Source organism: Amphiura filiformis, chromosome 8 (genome assembly GCF_039555335.1).
Source record: "Amphiura filiformis chromosome 8, Afil_fr2py, whole genome shotgun sequence".
Lineage (NCBI taxonomy): Eukaryota > Metazoa > Echinodermata > Ophiuroidea > Amphilepidida > Amphiuridae > Amphiura > Amphiura filiformis.
In genome coordinates this window covers 20,158,702-20,179,785 of record NC_092635.1, presented here as the reverse complement: position 1 = coordinate 20,179,785, position 21,084 = coordinate 20,158,702, and the positions used below count along the sequence as shown (strand labels likewise).

General features: G+C 34.4%; 1 protein-coding gene across 1 annotated transcript in view; it reads left to right on the top strand.

The window, feature by feature from the left end:
* LOC140158779 (multiple C2 and transmembrane domain-containing protein 1-like) overlaps window positions 1–21,084 on the top strand; it is a 240,123-nt gene that overhangs the window by 115,675 nt on the left and 103,364 nt on the right. The window contains exon 4 of the mRNA XM_072181991.1: window positions 6,553–6,838. Within this exon, the coding sequence (XP_072038092.1) occupies window positions 6,553–6,838 (286 nt within the window). The remainder of the gene's footprint in view (window positions 1–6,552; window positions 6,839–21,084) is intronic.

Here is a 21,084-nt window from a genome sequence, read left to right as displayed (position 1 = left end):
TGCACATGTTTATACAGGACATTGATTTGTTTTATTCAGATTTATATGATTTTTTTTAAATCCCGATTTCAGGCGATTTGTGCATTTGATATCTATATACATGTACAAAAAGTTTTGTGTCAATAGATTCTCTTCTGACCTACTTGCATCAGTTACTGACTTAATTTTCCTGCCTCCTTTCCTGTTACTCCATTTTAATCAGCTTTAAGCTTTTTAATATTTAAAGCGCTAAAACTTAACAGCTAATTCTACCGTAACATCTGTCACATGACAATGTTGACAACAGCTCAGAATGTAACACTCATCAAGATCGATACCATCAGTTTGAAAAAGGCTTAGTGACCACAAGCCGAAAGTGAACATTTTTGTTGTGAGAACAGTCTTAAATACATCAATATGAGCTGGTCGCAGCTGTGCTCAGCAAATACACATTTTGAGGAGGATCATGGAAGGCTTCAAGGAGTACCAACTTCCCTTAACAGTCACTTTTGTGGACTTCAAAAAAGCCTTCGACTCCATCAACAGGTCCGTCATGTTTTCAGTGCTGCGGCATTATGGAATACCAAAGGTTGTGGTCAATGCCATCCAGGTGCTCTACAAAGACTCCAATAGTGCCGTTATGGTAGATGGCAGTATCTCCGAGCCTTTCCAAGTAACAACTGGAGTGCTTCAAGGTGATGTGTTGGCACCATTCCTGTTTATTATCCTGGTAGACTACCTTCTGATGAAATCAACTTCTGGAATTGACGCTGGAATTGTTACCTACCCACGTCGGTCAAGCAGGTATCCTGCCAAGATGCTGAATGACCTGGATTTTGCTGATGATATTGCCCTGCTGGAATCTTCCATAGACCGGGCCCAGTCACAGCTTACTATAGGACTGCAACTGCAGCAGCAGATCTAGGCCTTGTAATCAGCGCACCTAAAACAGAATATATGACTGCAAACTGTAACGCCCAACCAGCACTTGAAGTCTATGGTAGTACCATCAACCATGTCACAGACTTCAGGTATTTGGGTTCCAAGATGGGCTCTAGTGTTGGAGACCTAAAAAGAAGAAAAGCACTAGCCTGGGCAGCTTTCTGGAAACTGGAACTCCTTTGGAGAAGCCCGTCCCTGCCAATCGAAACAAAAATCAAGCTGTTTCAGACAACGTGTGTTACTGTCTTTCTGTATGCTGGTGCGAGTCATGGGTAATTACCAAGGACATGGAAAACAAGATCAATGCATTTGCAACATCTTGCTACAGAGTCATGTTAAACATCAAGCGTGTGGATCGGATTCCAAAGCGAAACCATCTACAACCTGACCAACACCACTCCACTGGTTACCAGAGTTAAGATTCATCAACTCAAATTTCTCGGCCATATACTGCGTCTTGAAGATGGCGAGCCTGTGAAAGAATATGCGCTTTATATTCCACCACATGGGAAGAGGAAACCGGGACGGCCGCACACTGTACTTACAGTATGTCCAGCACCTCCTGGGAGATACTGAAGGGATGCTGCAGCCAAACAAAATTGTTTAGTATGCGCAAGATCGCATTAGTTGGAGAAAGCTTGTAGTCGCCTGCTCCGCAGCCGACTGATGATGATGAGCTGGAACTTGTTTCTCTGTAGTTCCTTTTAGTGTATAGGGGCTTTAACGCTTAATCGAATGATGCGCTCAAGAAGTATATTGCATTATTGTTATTTGTCTGACCTTGTTTCCTTATATGCACAGACTTGATAACAGAGCTGTTAAGTTAAAAATTTTGATGTGTCTCCAGATCAGTCCCATTGTCTTATTTTTGGACAAAACATCTTTCATTTTTAATAAATCACTAGAACTTTTAAGCAGCTGGAGAGAATTAAATAAGTTGGAAAGTCATATCGTATGTTTAAAATGGTCCAAGATCGGGTTTGATTCAATTCGGAATTTGTTGTTATCAGTTGTTCGCCCTCTCACAGCTGAACTCATTTCCTAGTACGGAGCACCCCAGGGTCATAAAGAATTGAGTAAAAACCTGTACTTTGCAGTGTGAAAGTCATCATTTTATAGTACAAATCATGAATTGTTTAGATGATAAACACTACACATCTGATGAAAAAGCTTTTAATAGTCCCAGGTATAGTAACTTTTCAAAGTTCTCCTTGCGGCTACATAGGGTTTAGTGCAAGAGGGCCCAATCTGAAATAGCTGCCACATGTAAGGTGTATAGTGCAATATAGAATGTCAAATGGCAGCTATTGCATTCGTACACTAAACCATGGTATATTTATGGTATATTTGATTTTCTTACTCGATTAGAGTACACATCTTATTTGCCTTCCACCATGCAAATATCAAAGACTGCTTGAAATTATTAAAAAAACTTTTGCAAATAAATTGTTAGATTTTTTCTATTTGATTTTCTAGTCACTATTTTTCAATCCTGCATTATAGAAGCTTACTGCATCTGTGTGTTTGTTTAGACGGTTTGTATGACAGGAGAGCCCTAACCATTTAAATCAAAAAGTGCATTGTAATTCTTGATATTAATATAGTGATCTTATAGGAAATGAGTCAAGGAAGCCAATAAATGCATTTATTATACTTCCATACGTCTTGCAGTTTGCTGGCCAATAATATATAATGCGCCAGGTTCATCCAAAAACAATGAAATATTTATTTATATATTTATTTATTTTTTATTTTTATTTTTTATTTATTTATTTTTTTATTTTTTATTTATTTATTTATTTATTTATTTATTTATTTATTTATTTATTTATTTATTTATTTATTTATATTTATTTATTTATTTATTTATTTATTTATTTATTTATTTATTTATTTATTTATTTATTTATTTATTTTTGTTTGTTTGTTTGTTTGTTTGTTTGTTTGTTTGTTTGTTTGTTTGTTTGTTTGTTTGTTTGTTTGTTTGTTTGTTTAAGTGCTCTGCAAACATATATAAATAAATTGCAATTCAATGTGGAAATGGAATCTTAAATCTAGAAAACTAATTTAAAGAGATCCCTTACATTTCAACCACATAAAAAAACACAATCATACACAAAATACTTCAAAAATACAGTTAAATAAAGCAATGATAAATTGCACAGGCCCCAAGATACCCATTAAGAACATCATTATTATGTACAAAGCCACTGGTACCAGGTGGGGAAAATGCAGCCTAAAAATACCAAAGAGTGGAATCAACCAACATTTGAGGACTGCATATTTTTGTACCCCAGGTTATGTACTAAGGTTGTTTTTCTGTGTTTCTTCATTTATTTATGTAAAGACAAAACTTCACTTATTATCTGCCAAGTTAGATATAAAACTGTCAAATCTTGTGAATCAAGTAATGTAGGTGAGCAGGTAAGCAGGCTAAAACTTCACTTATTATCTGCCAATTTATTATAAAACTGTCAAATCTTAGTGAATCAAATAATGTAGGTGAGCAGGTAAGCAGGCTGATTCAGCTCATTTTGCTCTCCTATCCTCTGAATGCTCACTCTATACACCACTGGATATCTCATAATAATCCATACATCAACATCAGACTTTGTGTGATTGATCACATGGCGGTGTAAGATGAAGACACAAGTCTGATGCATTAAAACAGTATCATGCATTGAAAATGCCAGGCCTTATTATTAGAACACTTGTGACTTCTTGTGTTGCTCTAGCATAATCTGAATTTGATACAACTCAAAACACTAACAATTATTTTCTAGAGAATGATAAGAAATTGCTGATTCATTGTTGTCTCTTAAAACGATTTACTCATTTTGAATAGAACATTGACAATGGAAACTATCAAGTTAGAGTGAAATAATTATGATTTTATCTTCAGTAGATAGCAAGTTACAGTGAATAATTAATAATTATCCTGGTATCATCAGTAAATATCAAGTTAGAGTGAAATAATTATGATACTGTCTTCAGTAGATAGCAAATTGGAGTGAAATAATTATGATCCTATCTTTAGTAGATAGCAAGTTAAAGTGAAATAATTATGATACTGTCTTAAGTAGATAGTAAGTTGGAGTGAAATGATTATGATTCTATCTTCAGTAGATAGCAATCTAAGGTGATATCATTATTAAAATACTATCTTCAGTAGATAGGAAATTAGAGTAAAATAGTTTACCTACTGTCTTCAATGGATGGCAAGATGGATATAGTAATTATTCTGCTATCATCAGTAGATATCAAGTTAGAGTGAAATAATTATGATAATGTCTTCAGTAGATAGCAAGTTAGAGTGAAATAAATAGGATACCATCTTCAGTAGATAGCAAGTTGGAGTGAAATAATTATGATTTTATCTTCAGTAGATAGCAAGTTGGAGTGAAATAATTATGATTCTATCTTCAGTAGATAGCAAATTTAAGTGACATCATTATTATGATACTATCTTCAGTAGATAGCAAATTAGAGTAAAATAGTTATCCTACTGTCTTCAGTGAATGGCAAGATGGATGAAGTAATTATCCTGCTATCATGCTATCTTCAGTAGATAGCAATTTATATAGTAAAAAAATTATGAGTCTCTCTTCATTAAATGCCAAGTTAGAGGGAATACTTATCCTGCTATCTACAGTAGATAGCAAATTATAGTGAAGTTATTATTATATTTCCATACAATAATTTGTTTCTTTTTATTTCATCTTCTCAATTCCTTCCATGATGCTATTTACCCTAGACAGGGACAACGTAAAAACAAACAAGAAAAGGCAAAATTTGGCTATACTTATTGGACATCAGAGTAGACAATAACCAGAGTAGACAATAAATTTATTTACTGCACTTTCATTATTACTGATCATAAGAGTCTCGACCAGTACCAAGTGATTTACACAAAGCGGTGCACACCCCAACAAAATATTTGGCAAAATACGACCTGACTTGAGCGAAAAGACCCAACCCAGTTCCACAGTGAACACATGGCTAGAGAAATTACATCCCACTTTAAATGAAAAGAAAATATCCGGAAAAGTGGGATTACCTAACTTGAGGGAAAAGACCCAACCTAATTCCACAGTGAACATGCACATATTTTGGGGGGGCTTTTGGGGTGCCAGCCCCCGGGGTAAAAGCAGGGGGGGGCCAGAATGAAGGGGTGGCGGAAGAAGAAGGGGCGGCAAAAACAGGGGCGGCAAAAAGCGAATAGTGGCAAAAAGAATTAGTAAATAAAAAGGCGGAAAAATTTGATAAAGCATAACAATTTGTGAAAAAATGGTACTATACATCAAAATGTGCTGCTTTTAGGGCGCCTGAAACCCTTTTTTTTTTTTTTTTTTTGCTCTTCACTTTTTCAAACGACCGAGAAAAAAAATTGGGTCAACCTTTTCGGGCTGTTGAGGAAGGGGCGGCAAAATTGAATTTTCTTCAGCCCCCCTGGGTTGGGGCGGCCACGGTACGCCACTGGTGAACTCACAACTGGATAACATAAATCCCAATGGGAAATCATACTAGAGAACATTAAATCCCAATTTGAGTGAAATGAAGACTAAGGTATACACTACCTTGTCACACTACAACTCTGATTGTTAACCAACAAGACAATGATTACAAATCACATTTTGTGTTACTGAGCAACAACAGCTTCTATTGTCCAAAACCATGATCTACTAAAAAAAGGAACATGACAAAAGACCTGACTGCAAGACATGACCCAGAAGTCATCAGCTTCTCTGCTGCGAGTCAAAGGTGTTGTCTTATGATTGATAGTCTGAAAACTTTATTGAAGCATCGCCACCAAATTCTTTCTATCTTTGGATTAACCGTCAATGCTGCTTCGATGCTTGTTATTAATAATCTATCAACTAATCAATCAGAATTAATGGTAAATTTGTATTGGTCAATATAATTACATGCAAAGATTCATGTTATCACAATTAACAATAGTCCATTATTAATTTCCTTAATAATAAAGATCAACCAAGCATCAATAGTTGATCGAAAGAGTACTTAAGTCCCTTTTCACTCAAAACACTTTAGGTCGGCACCATGAAAACAGGCAAGAAATAATGAAAAGCAAGATGCTCAGATTCTGATCTTTTAAATATTTTGAGTAGTGTACATAGCTACATTACACATTCCAGTTATGTACAATGGTACCATAAACATTGTATAGTTTATTTCAGGCCTCTCCATCTCATCTTGTCCCCTCTTCTCCAAAACAATTATATACTTAGAACATTACATGATTATATAACTTTCTTCTTACTTAACAGCTACTCAAAACAGAATGTATTTTATTTCAGGCTATGTCTTTGGTACACATTATTGATATTTCTTCACGTAAAAATTCATAAAATATGCTCTTAACAAAAAATCAATGAGAATGTTCACTCCTAGCTAATTTATATATGCTGACTTAACATCTACTCCTAACATGATAAATTTCATTTTATTTCAGGGTACACATTCTTGTTTGATACTTCAATTTCTTATTTACTTACCATCTACCCCAAACATGATATATTTTATTTCAGGCCACATCTTTATATTTTTATTTGATACTTGAATTTGTAACTTACTCACCACCAACCCCAAACATGCTATATTTTATTTCAGGCCGCATCTCCAGCACGCTCTAATGACAGTTACGGCGGGCATTCCAGTGATGCAGCTCAGTCTAGTGGAGCAGCAGCCGCATCAGGTTGGAACTCTAGTATGGATGCAGGAAGCTCCTTTGATGCTGCCGAAGATACTCCTGGAGATGTGTTATCAGAAGCAGATGAGAGTATCCGTGCCTTACAAGATACAGTCAGATGGCAAGGATTGCAAGAAGAGTCTGCTTTCTTTCAGTTAGATATCCACCTTAAGGAAGGAAGAGATTTGGCCATCAGGGATAGAAGTGGTAAGTACCAATATTTCCTTGTTTTTTAGTGAACAATTTTGCAGGGGTATTATATTGTTACAGAAGGGCTTACTTTTTTCATAACTTAATTTCAAGAGGTTTTTATAATAATTTGACATGTTTTTCAATGAGTAAAAGGTTTTGTCTTCTTCCATAACTTCCAAAGGTGCTTATTTTTTTACATACAAAAAATAAGAATTTTTGAGTTTGTATGCCCCTGTTTTGAGTTTGTTTATTTGAGTAGAAGTGTGGGGGGACCTTCTAGTTTGTACTTTTAGCATAATTTTATTAATCAATTTAAAGATTTAAATACAATTCAAGGCAATTGAGATGGAAATTCTAAATTCTCTGCATAGTAACCGTTTTTGCATATCAAGCAAACTCAAGATGTTCTAGGATGTAATTTACTTTGCATTGAATTTCCAACTCAGATTAAGCTTGAGTTCAGTCATCTGATTTGTAGCCAATTTTGATGATTAGCTAATTGAATTTTAAGTCAAAGATTTGTGAAGTTGATTTTCTTTTGTTTTAAACTTCATATCCAGCAGGAATCACTCAAGTGATTCTGGCAAAAATTCTCATAAATTAAATCCATGGTAATCTTTTGTTTTTATTATAATAAAACCCAAGCACCTTACACCTACAGCAAGTTAACGAAACATCAATCACACTTTGATAAGCTAACAAGGATTTGATCTGATAAACACAATAATTATAAGTGCGGTGAAATTAATCTCTTCTTTCGTAAGTGGAAATGATTTTATGTCTGATAAGATGAAGTAACTGAGTATGAAAAATTGATGTGTGACAGGATAATTTGGTTCAGTGCACACTATTCTGGCTACATTTCTATAACAAAAAACAATTTATTCTATTTTAGGTTTAGAATGATATCTTTTCAAATTCAAAAGTGTTTTTACAGCATTTAAAACTTATACCAATGCTGTTGCATAAGTTTTATAAAATATAAGTTGATGTGAAAATGCCTGGAAGGTGTTTTTTTCTTGTTCTATTTACTTTCCCAGTAAACTTGTTGAATTCTATTTCGGGACTGTCTTGTCAAACACAGTCATCAGTATTTTTGGTCTATCAATACATTTACAATTTTCACCCTCTCTCCTTTGTCTCCATGGTTACGTCACAGTTAGTTATGCAGATTTTTAAGTGAATACAACAAGGCAAATTTAGAAAAAAACAGTTACCAATGTAGAACGTGCCAACTACACTAATAATTTGCTTAGATATTTTGTATTATATTTGGTTTCCTTTGCAATTCTCAATCTTCCAATGCTCTATAACATTCATGAGTAATGTTTTACACTCATCTAATAATGATTATTGCAAATGTTACAGTACTTTACATTTAATAATGATTATTGCAAATGTTACAGCACTGCTTTACATTAAATAGTTATTATTGCAAATTTTACTCTACTGCACCTTATGTCTAATAATGATCATTGCAAATTTAACACTACTGCTTTATTAAGACCTTTCGAGTATACCTAACATGTAGAATTTTCAGATGCAGAAGCTTATAGAGTTTAGTATTTTTTATTTCCTTTGGTTTTAGTATGTTACAGGAAGATGAAGATGTGATTAATATTGATCTGATCTCAACTTGTTCTGTTAGAAAATATTGCATTAAAGAAACCTATTTCCTAACTAGCGGTCATTGCTGTGTTTTGATAGAACATGCAGAACAGGATTGTTTTCCTATAGGTAATCAGCTTGTTTGATTCAAATATGGATCTTTGAAGAGTTGTTTTTTGAATTGGATTACTTCTAGGGTAGTTGGATTACAAACAAAACATTGCTTGATCAGAAAACAAGGGATATTTTTAACAAAGTGGAATGAAAACAATATCTATGATTAATCTTTAAGTCGTGTGACCTGATTGACAGCCTTATCCCTCCACTTTACCCTATTAAAATCCCAAGGGGGGGGGGGGTTCTCCCTGGTTAATTGAAGGTATTACAGGGATGTGCCACTGTAGAATTAAGCCTTTCTCACAAATTTGTATTAATCTGAGAAAGGGGAACCCTGATGAGGTTCAATTAAACTTGTACAAAGTCACTGGATTGTTTAGTGTCACAAGCTACAAGTTGTTATCTGTAGATTGTTCTTCGACTATAATCCGTATACCTTCCTCGGGTCAGTAAAGTAAAATCAAATTTTCTCAAAAACTAATAATTTTTGCAGGAATCTGTTATGCTAGTTGGATTCCTTGCATCATTTCCTTTCTGAACTTTTATATACTTCTCATCATTACATTTAGAGATACAATAAAAAACTATATCTAAATTACTAGCTCGAGGAAGGTATACAGACTATATATGTGACCCAATGAAGGAAAATGAGGACAAAGCTGTCAAAGTTGTTTTTGAATTATGAGCTGATTTAACGTTTAAATCCGTTGTGTAAATACCCAATGGTTTCAACGATGACCCGGTCCACACTGTTGATAACAATCTTGTTAGAATCATCTTACGGAATTAGTATCGTGTGTCCGCTATATGTCATTGGCATACTGTAATCATGGAAAATTTCCATCATTGGGCTAATTTATAGCATGATTGTGTTGTAGTTGCTTACAAAAATTTCCTGTGTATTTGTATTTCGTCATTGCATACACATTTACTCAATGAACCAAATCCAAGGTCAACATCATGATGAAAAAATACTCGTGTGGATTGGGTCTATATAAAATATCTTTCTGATATCACATTTTAATGACATTTACATCAAATTAAACTGATTAAAAGCTCTTTCGCTTGATTTTAAAAATCAGCAAATTTACCTTTATGATACAATTGTATTAAGTTTATATGATCAGGTCACATGACTTGATCAATCCAGATGAGTCATTTGTTTCTGAAATTGATTATGAAATACAGCAAGGAGTTAAATATGAGAGTTGACAGCTAGCCACCTGAGCACTTGGTAACATCAGTGTTTCTTTCATATTCAAATTTTATTTCATCAAAAACCATTACAAAAATAGCAAAATACATAAAAAATAGTAAATGCAAAGAATATACAAACTTTTATGCAAAGAATATACAAACTTTTATGTTATGGTTTGTAATTCATTATATTTCATGTTATGCAATATTGATGTGCAATTTATTTAAATTTGTAAAAATAGTAATGTAACTGTATTTTAGTTTGTATTTGTATGTATATATAAAGTACCGAATAAAATCAAATCAAATCAAATCAAATGGAGAAAAAAATATGTAAGAAGTTACCAAAAACACCCATCTTTTTAAGAGTTATATTTTGAAAACAATTATCGCACATTGACCTACTATGCAAAGCAGTTATTATCCTAAATCGAAATGGATTGCAACTTGCATTAAGCATATTCCCTGGTCAACAAGATAAACTCTATAAAATATGTGTTACTTCACAGCTAGAGAATTCATTCTACAACAGCTAATGCCAAGGTTATCTAATGATGAATCAATGGGCTATTCCAGTTGAAATCCATACACCCCATGGACGATATGACCTTAATCTTCAACTCGGGACAAAATGATCCCAAAAGGAAATGGGTACGGGGTGTAGATTTCAAATAGAGTCACCCATTCAGGTAACTCCATTTAAATGAAACTCACACTCCCTGTGTGGAAGATTAAGGAAATGTCTTCCATAGAGGGTGTATTGATGCCAACTGGAATAGCCTAATATTCCTTCTAAAACGTAGTTTTGACTCACAAAGAAAGAAAAACGACCGGTAATGGGTGCATTGTGAAATTAAAAGCCATGGATTTGATTCAGAAATCTGTAGAATGAACAGTATCACAAGTAGATAAAAGCTTAATGTCTTTGCAGCACAGGAGAATCAATGTTGGCAAATTATTTACACTTTTATTACTGAGATTTCAAGGACTTTATATTGTAGCCACATTAAGGTTATACAAGGTATTGTTGGTCGAAGCAGCCAAAAAAAAAATGATTTTCATTATCTGAATCAATATACTATTGAAAAATAACACTTTGGTGTTTTGCAAAAGTTCATTCTACAAATCATGTACTTTGAAAACCTGCTTAATTTATTGTTCTTAATGAGTTATGTATGTTTTACAAAAGTGTTGTTGTTTCAGCCCTCTATACAACATAACTCAAGAACCACAGGACCTACAAAAGTATATCTGTCATATTTAAATTATTCTACACGCTCGCTATGAATTGAGCAATGCTATTTTTGCTAAAGCTCACTACCATTCGCAAGATGCTGTGAACTACATTTTTTGTTGCTGCTTCAACCAACAATACATCACATACCCTTAAATATATTGCAATTCCTGAGATGTGAATCCGAGTATTTAAAAATCCCCACAGACAAACATAATTTGTTATAACTATTCTTTAAGTTGAAATATGAATCAACAGTTTCAGCTCACTAGACATTTCATTTTAAGATATATATTATAGTGATCATTTTCTTTGTATCATATATATTTCACCCTGGCATAAGATTTTGTACAGCTCATTGCTCACACCTCTGCACTTTGGGAATATCAAATATAATAGCTGCAGTAGCAGAAGTGATGATTATATTCATATTTTCATAATTTTATAAAGCTTTCACAGATTAAAAACATTAAGATGTCCTCATCAATATTCAATTTCAAGAATCGATACTGTATGTTTTTATCATGTTTTTTGTAGGATTGTATGAATGTAATGTATAATATGTTTTTGATAGTCCCAAATTAAATTACAGTAATATGTACTATATTGTTTTCATTTGATATTGTATTTAATTGACACGGCATGATAGTCACCGGTATAGTAGTAACTGGAGGATCTTTAAAACAAAACTTCCAATTCCTTTAAGTTATTCCATTATAACAGCTTATATGCACTCTGTCTTTGCTATCGTCTGGATTTATGATCCATTCCTCAGAAAAAAGGAGTTTTAATGAAGTATTTATAATTTGCTATCATCAGCAGAAGCATTTATGATATCTTCCGTAGAAAGAAAACTGAAAATGAAGTACTAATGTTGCTATCTTCAGTAGATAGCAGACTTAAACAGAATTGCTATCTTCAGTAGATAGCAGACTTAAACAGAATTGCTATCTTCAGTAGATAGCAGACTTAAACAGAATTGCTATCTTCAGTAGATAGCAGACTTAAACAGAATTGCTATCTTCAGTAGATAGTAGACTTAAACAGAATTGCTATCTTCAGTAGATAGCAGACTTAAACAGAATTGCTATCTTCAGTAGATAGCAGACTTAAACAGAATTGCTATCTTCAGTAGATAGCAGACTTAAACAGAATTGCTATCTTCAGAACAGATATATAGCATATTTCATAATGAAACATGTGCTACTTTTTGATTGTAGTTTCAAAAATTTATATTGGAATTTTGAAAGTGAGTGTGTCATTTGAAGTCAGCATATGGCAGATGTCGGTGGCCTGAACTCAAAAAGTTTGAAAATGGCATTTAGCAGCTTTTTGTTTCTGACCTCTTCACATCAACATGTGCCAAATGTGTGAGAAGTACAACTGCATATTTTTAAATTCTGCGGTCAATGTCCCAGTTTCAACTCTTATTTGTTTCATTTTCAAATGCATAAGCTTATAGAGTTTAGTATTTCTTATTTCCTTTGGTTTCAGTATGTTACAGGAAGATGAAGATGTGATTAATATTGATATGATCTCTACTTGTTCTGTTAGAAACTATTGCATTAAAGAAACCAATTTCCTAACTAGTGGCCAGTGCTTTGTTTTGATAGAACATGCAGAACAGGATTGTTTTCCTAGGTAATCAGCTTGTTTGATTCAAATATGGATCTTTGAAGAGTTGTTTTTTGAATTGGATTACTTCCAGAGCAGTTGGATTACAAACAAAACATTGCTTGATCAGAAAACAAGGGATATTTTTAACAAAGTGGAATGAAAACAATACCTATGATTAATTTTAAAGTCGTGTGACCTGATTGATGGCCTTATCCCTCTTTACCTGTTTAATATCCCAAGGGAGGGGGTTCTCCCTAGTTGAAGGTATTACAGAGATGTGCCACTGTTTGGGGTACCTTTTCAGCGATTTCGGTATATATCGATGTGTGGGTTTTTAGTGGAGACCAATGCCCCGAATTGGCACATTTGGTCAAAAGTGCCCCTAAAGGTGCCAAATTAGGGCAAATTTGGGTGCTTTTTGGGTGTTTTTTTGGTGAAAAATTGGTATACTGATGGGTGGCAAAAAGAGCAAAAAGTAGGTAGAGAGAAAGTCAGCATCTGAAAGTCTGCATGGCACTTCCCCGTACAAATGTTTTGAAGAGCCCCCAGATTAAAATACATAAGCTGAAAGCTCATATTTTATCATAACTCATGTGACCTATTTTAGGTCTGAAATATATTTTCATGTACGTGGTACGAGACTGCGAGTATATAAATGATGATATACACCACCTGGAAGTCTGGAATCCAAACCACTCAAAAATATAACTCAAACTTTATAGAATAAGACTGTTTAGGTGATGTGCCTCAATGTGAGGTAGAAAACTGTGAACATGGTGAATGCTTAAATCCAACCCCATACCTTTAATGGCAAATATGATGTATGTGCAAACCTGATATGACATTCTATTGGTAAGGTTGTTAGTCAAAAAGGTACTGTAGTGTCAAATGAGTTCCATATTATTTGATAAATCATGCATTAGAATCATGCTGGGGTTGACAAATTTACCAAGATGTAGGTACAACATAATCAGTTCCCTCCAATTGCAATGCCCAAACAGCCAGGTGAGGCACATAGTGATGACTTTGAGGCCAAAGGCAGCTCGCCTTGGCATATAGACAGTTAATTGCTTGTGGATAGTGCAGAGGTTCTTTACTTATGTTACTTTAGAGCTATGTGTTGATCAGGGCTGTCAAGGAAGACAATCCTAGCAATTGCAAAGTGCTTTCTTGGACATTTATTATTTAATTTTGGAGTAAGGATGCAAAAGTTTGTAGCCAAGTGGTGGATAGCGTATACTTGATCACAAAAAAGCAATGAAGAAAGAGGTAATTAAAAAGTAAATCAATTTCCTCAATCCCAATGACTTCAAAATTCTGCAGATGCAGTTCAGCCTTACTTTTTTGTACTGCTTGGTTGGTCTTTTTTTTTTGTCTATCAACTCAACTGAACTCAACAAGTTTAGTAAACAACAAGGAGACAAAATTATACGGTGTAATCAATGTGCCTCGAGAAAATGATCAAGGTGGATATTTGAAATGACAAGTCATCCTCCATAAACTCTGAAATGGTGCATTAAGATGTCCTTTGGGGATTAAAGGATGGCGTGATGTCACTGCGCTGTTTTTAGAGTCATTCATTAGTCTGGTTCCAGATTTTTGTTATCATTAATTTGCTGTAGCATAGTTCAAGTACCCAGCAAACACATAACGTTTTACAGAAAACATTTTACATGTCCGGAATGTTTTGATAATGTTCAGAAAACATTTTGTAAAACATTCTATAAACATGTTATTTTAGTGTTGATAAAATATTTTGGAAAAAGTTTGCCAAAAATAAATATTTTACAATAACACAACATGTTAAAAATGTTGTTTAGGTGTTTTTTCATATTAAAACGTTTTTAAAAACATTTGTGTGTTTGCTGGCTAAAATATATATGTGAATATTCAACGTCAGAGCACTGTATGTTGGTGTACCTATTTCTTTTTTGGATCATTTTGTCCTGATTAGAGGGAAAGCATCTCAAAAGGGCTGATTTAACAAACTGTTGATTTTTTCTGTCCTGATTTTTAAAGCAATATTGTAACATTTGCTGAAGAAAATACCCTCAATTGTTTTTAAAATGTTGCTTTTTACATGAGTGTAATGTATTTTAAAGAACTACAATACTCTGTAAAAATCAAAGACTTAGGTGCTGTATTTGTAACAAATTATGAGATCTTCAATATTTTAGAATCTTGGGATCTTAATATTTAATTCATTCAATCAAAATATCAGTTGAACTTGCATATGGCTGAAATGTCTTGTTGTGCGTGTGTGAATCTGCAAGATATTCATATAATTGTCCTCATTAATAAATGTCCTCATGATTAACTGATACTCGCATTCATGATCTAAGCACTGGAATGAAATATAGTGAATTTTTACCTTATCAGTTTGGCTAAAAATTAAAAGGGCACATATTTGATAGCAAAAACTAATCTAAAATCTAAAATCTATTTGTAGATTTTGTTCAGAAATCTTACAGTACAGTGTGGGCCAAAAACAACTTTACCCAATTTCAGAGGGTGGTTGCTCGAATTGTAAAAGAGCTATTCATAATATTGTTACATATTCTAAATGTATATATTTCTAAAAGTATGTGATGAAGAAATGAAAGCAAAAGAAGCTAAATTAACAAAATGGTGCTAGTTTTACGTCCGAGGGGTCAAAAATCACTTTGTCCACACGTAATTCAATGGTATGTGTCCGATTGCTAAGAGTACGGCATACATATGCGATAGGCATACATGTAATTGGTAAACACATTTGGCTTGTCTTTGAAAAGTAATGATTGTTTTACATACATGAAAGAAATACAATCGATTTTAACCCCCATTTACTTGTCATGTACTTTGTTTTAATTGGTTCTCGACAACAGCTGTCAAAAGTTAATGTCCCACATATTACAATAGGAGATTCTGACATCACTCCTTCATTGAGTGCACGTAATCTAGGTGTTATTTTGGACTCGTCAATGTCTCTTAATACTCGTGTATCAAGTATTGTACGTTCAGCATCATTCCATATCAGAAACATTGGTAGAATAAGAAAGTACTTAAGTCCTCATGCTACTGAACAAATTGTTCACAGTTTTGTAACCTCCCGGCTTGATATGGGCAACTCCCTCTTGTTTGGCCTTCCTCAAGATCAGATTGCACGTCTACAGCGTATTCAGAACACTGCTGCTTGGCGCTTGGTCACTTTAACTAGAAAGAGATCTCACATCACTCCAGTTTTAAGAGAGTTACATTGGCTGCCGGTTGGTTACAGAATTGTTTACAAACTGTTGCTCATTGTTTTTAAATCACTTAATGATCTTGCACCAGAATATATCAAATGTCTCCTCCAACCATATAACCCTCCTCGTATGCTCCGTTCTAGTGACAAATCGCTTCTTCTCTGCGAACCCGTTCAAAACATTCATGGGGGATAGGGCTTTTTCAATTGCTTCACCACGTCTCTGGAATACTCTGCCAACCCACATTTAACTAAGTACATCTTTAACACAGTTTAAAAGTTCTTTAAAAACTCACTTAATGAAAGAAGCATTTTACTGATGTGCATCACCATATTTTGTTCACCTATTGATTGTTGTTCATGTGTAGATTAAGTTGTAATGAAAATTAATTTTTATTTTGTAGTTTAAGTTAATCTTTGTATCGCGCCTTGAGCGCCATTGATTTGGTGGAGATGTGCGCATTAGAAATTCACATTATTATTATTATTATTTACTTTAACTTCACTCCTGTCATTGACCAACAATTAGCATAAAAATTACACAATTACAAAGGTTTTATCTGGCGCAATTTTTGAATTTTAAATAGGCCTTCGTGCATTTTGTGACTGCGTGGCGTATTTCTAAATAGGTTTGCAAGGTGTCATGATAAGGCAATTCACAACACAAGAGATGATTTTTATGGCAGAAGTATTAATACTTTAATTAAGAACAGAAAGCTTTTTGGTAGTGCAGCATCAATTTTGGATTCATTTCCTGAACGTAAGATCCCACCGAAACCTACCATAACTCTACATACGAACAACTTTCACAACCTCGGAAGTGTGATGAATAGATGCAAAGCACGCCTAGCACGGAGCGGACGTCCAAGAACTGGTCGTTCAGCTGCAAATATTGCAGCGGTTCAAAGGAAACTTGCAGCTAACCCCAGAGTCAGTTGTCGACGCAACAATTTGCTGAACATACCACGAACGCAATAAGTTCAATAACTTCAAACTTTCTTGTAGATAACATTTCGTAATGACAAAAAAAATCAGATCTGAGGTTACAATAATTGCTTTGCGCATATTTGTAGAGAATTGTGTTTATCTTTGCAGCGTGAAAGGTCCCGGTGAAAGGTGCATATCATGACGAAACATCATAGCTTGACATTATTTTAAATTGTTCATGTTTGTGTTATATAAATTTCCTGAACAAATTTGTGCGTATAGTGAGTGGTTCTCATTCTTTACTGAACTCGCCATTGCAAGTGATGCGACGCGACAGCTAGTAGGCCTTCGCATGGACAAGGTTAATTTTGACTCTTTGATTTAAGCGTCACGTTTTTAATTTAATACATTCTTGGATAGTTTTTTCACCAAATACTCTAAAGAAGATGTTCTTTACGAATATGTGAAAATGATTTGCAGCAGACTTTTCAATTTTGAGATATGAACCTTTTAAATTGGGTAAAGTTGTTTTTGGCCCACACTGTATTGCTTTAACTATTGCTTTGGACATTATTTATTTGAGTTCAAACCACAGCTTGATACAGACTGTATAATTGAGTCATCACTCTAACAGGTGAGACAACTAGTCAGCTTTTGTGTTTTCTTACATGTCTCACAATTTTCCCAGAGGTAAATTTCACGCCAATGTCGCCAAATCTTATTGCCATGTTTTATGAATCCACAATGCATGAGAACATTAGTTACAGTACAATTTGTATAGGATATAAGTTGATAATAAACTTGGATGTCAAGGTATTGCTATCAAATCATAGTGACATAGCGTATTTGACAAAGCTGAAAAAGAGTCCCATGCGATTGGTGGTTGTTAAATAATGAATTACTTCTTTGGATGCCTTAAGGTGACGCAGGTTTACTCCTGATTCCAGTAAAATATAGCGCAATTTTTTAAAACTATATACTTTACAGTTATAAATCAATGTTATTAACGATATAATTATTAATTCTTTAATATGATCTTTGTATAAGGGATATTTATTTATTTATTTCTTATTTAACCTGGGGTGACCAATCAATGCACTGGCACTGTTCTCCCTTGGTTCCCAGGTGAAATGAAATGATAGTATGAGAAGATGAGATATAAACACTGTACTTCTATATGTATGTGATCTTAATAATGTCTTGGATACAAGAACCAAATGATAAATCAATGACTTCCGGCCACATGGATACAATCCAACTCCTTCAGAATCTTTTAAAAACAAGTGCAACCCATTCAAATTTATTCATTGTCAAGTATGGGTCCCTGTGAGGGACACTGTATAGTGTCCTGTTCATCTTGAACTTGTGTTGAATTTGCTACAATCAATCAATTATAAATTACCATTACCCTCTATCTGAGGCATATGATGCACTGATGTAAATTATGCATCAACACTATTTTAAAAATGTTTTTCACTTCTCCTCCCAGTAATGCAATTAGTATATTTTGAATGACTAGTCTTCAATACACGATCAAAACTTTATTTAACTCCATACTCCCCAAATATATTACAAAGTCACATCGTCGGCAGAGTGCAACATTATCGTAAGTGCAGTAGAATACAATAGCTGCCTTTTGTAAAACACCTGATTTTGTTTGCAGCACAATCCCCTCATCATGCTCATTTATAAACTGTTGATGTTCTGTATACTTTCCTGATGGCCACTAAGCTAACCCAAGATATCACCTTTACATGTAGTTTGGTGTTTTTTCTAGTGTTATTGGTTAAAAGTAAGTACATTTATTGAAATGTTGCAAATGGCAGCTATTGTATTCTACTACACTTACGATGGTGTTGCACTCTGGTGACGACATATTTTGTATTTTTAGGCCCTACTCTATTTTCTTGTGGATCTGTGATTGTGAGTGTGCATTTCATGGTAATTCCCAAGACATTATTAAGATCACGCACATAGAAGTGCAGTGTTTACATCTCATCTTCTCATACTATCATTTCATACAATTCTATTGTTCTACTCACTTCTGATTCTTAGTTTGAAAGGACATAGGAAAGTGACTGCTGCAAGGGATTTGGGTCCTGGTCACAGTCGCAGGGGGGGGGGCTAAAAGAAGGAAAAAGAGAGAAAAAGGAAGAGAGAGAGAGAGAGAGAAAGAAAGGGGAGAAGGGGAAGGAGAGAGTAAGAAAGGGGAGGGGAGGGTTAGAGTATGAGAGTAAAAACTACAATCAACCACAATTTGTTGGTCATTGGGCCTACAATGATCTTGTTTAGGTGATGTGGTACATGATTTGTGCATTATGAAGTTGTACTGTATTGTATGAAATAGGCAAAGAACTATGATTTTGCAAGATTGACAAAATATGTGTGAGTGCCATCATCCCGCTGCACCGCACCCTTCATCAGCACCAATTTAGTGTGTTTTGATAATCAGAATATATATGTGCAAGAATTTTAAATAATTCTAATAATGTACATGGCTATTTTCAGAGTTTCCTTGCACCATATGTCAATTTAATGTTAAGGCCAAAAATTTGGCGAAAATAAGATTTTTTTCTCAAAATACCATAAAAATACCAAGTTGGGAATAAAAAAAAAATTGCATTTCGCATTTGTTTTCATCCCACTCGTGAGCTTTGAGACAAACCTTTTTTTGGCCTAAATATTACATGCTGAATTCACTTTAATTTTGGTGACTGTTATTGATTAGATGCTTGTTGTTGGCTCTGTCAGAGCATGACAAAAACTAGGCCTACCAAGTAAACTACAAGTAAAGGTGATGTCAATTTATAAAGTTATGAATGTAGATGCATCAATTAACTACATAAAGATGTGTGGAGGGAGAACTTGATTGTAAAACATTTTTTAAATTTTTTTGTTATTGATCAGAGAAATGAGGTTAAGTCTTCTCAAATTATGAATATAGGTCATGTTACCAAGTCATTCTGTTAAATACAATACTCAACTTATAAACTGGTACAGTTATGAAATCTATTCTGTTCTGTACATATATATTACTCAACATATAAACAGGTAAAGTATGTACTCTGCATTAATCATGCAAGAACAATGCACAGACACCGTAATGGCTGCCATTTGTATTATTTCAATGATAAGGACATCTTTTTTTGCATTGTCAATGTCTTAGAATGCGTAGAGAAGCATTCACAATAGGCACATCTACACAAGCAAAAATTTGGGAAAATCCGCCATGTGCACTGTCCTGAGGATTCCAATGCCTAATTAGCCCCCAAATTTATCCCAAATATATCCCCAAGAAATTAAATTCAAAGGAGTTGTGTAGACCTGCAGTTGGGGGTTGACTTAGGAATCGCAATTCTTGAGTACCGTACGCTGTTCCTCAAGAATTGTATGATTGTCTGATCATACTAATGAGAATAAGCTTTCAACAGGTTTGCTATCATATTGAAAAAAAGTGTAACAGAAAAGAATAGTTATTCATCCCAAGGAACATGAACAATGAATGAACTCTTTGCAGTATTGTGGCATCAGTGGCGGCACTAGAACATTTTTTTCAAGGGCATGGGGCACAGTGTAATTTACCCATTACCAACTTCAAAGTAATGCGCCATATTGCCTTAGCTCCAAAGCTGCAGCACCCATATTTATCCAACAGTCAAATATGTTGTAAAATCACTCATTAACTTTCATGTTCATTTATTTTCAGATTCAAATTATTGTTAAATTATTCAAATGCTTATATTTACCCAATAACGTATTTGAGATTAAACATTGACTTTGTTGTATATTTTACACCCTGCTACGATTGGTACACGCAGTCAGCAGTACTAGTGTTTATGCATGCAGCGCGTGCATAGCTGAACCCCGTTCCCACACACACACATACAGCGGCCATGCGAAAGATGGATTTTAAATAAAAAAAAAAACAAAAGATCCGCCAAATTTGCAACGGATCCGCCTCACAAGCTTCAGCGCATTCAACGCTACGATAATACACAATGTTAATTTGAGATAGACAGTGACATTCATAATTACAAAAATTAAATATTTGCAATTAAAAACTCGTGTTTTTGAACGATTCTGAATTTTATCAATGAAAATGCAGTGATGACGTCATTGGGTTAACGATTTTCCAACTGCTGATTGGTTGATTGCATCACTGTCTGTGATCTGTGCATGCATGGTACGGTCCGTACGGAATGATTTTTCGTATGGGTAAAATACACTGTGTGGGGGAAAAGTGAATTTCAGGTGTGGCAAAAATCAACAAATTTTGTGCAAAATTGCCAGGAGGACAAGAGTTCTGACTGTGGCACCTACCCCCTGGCAATGCCGCTG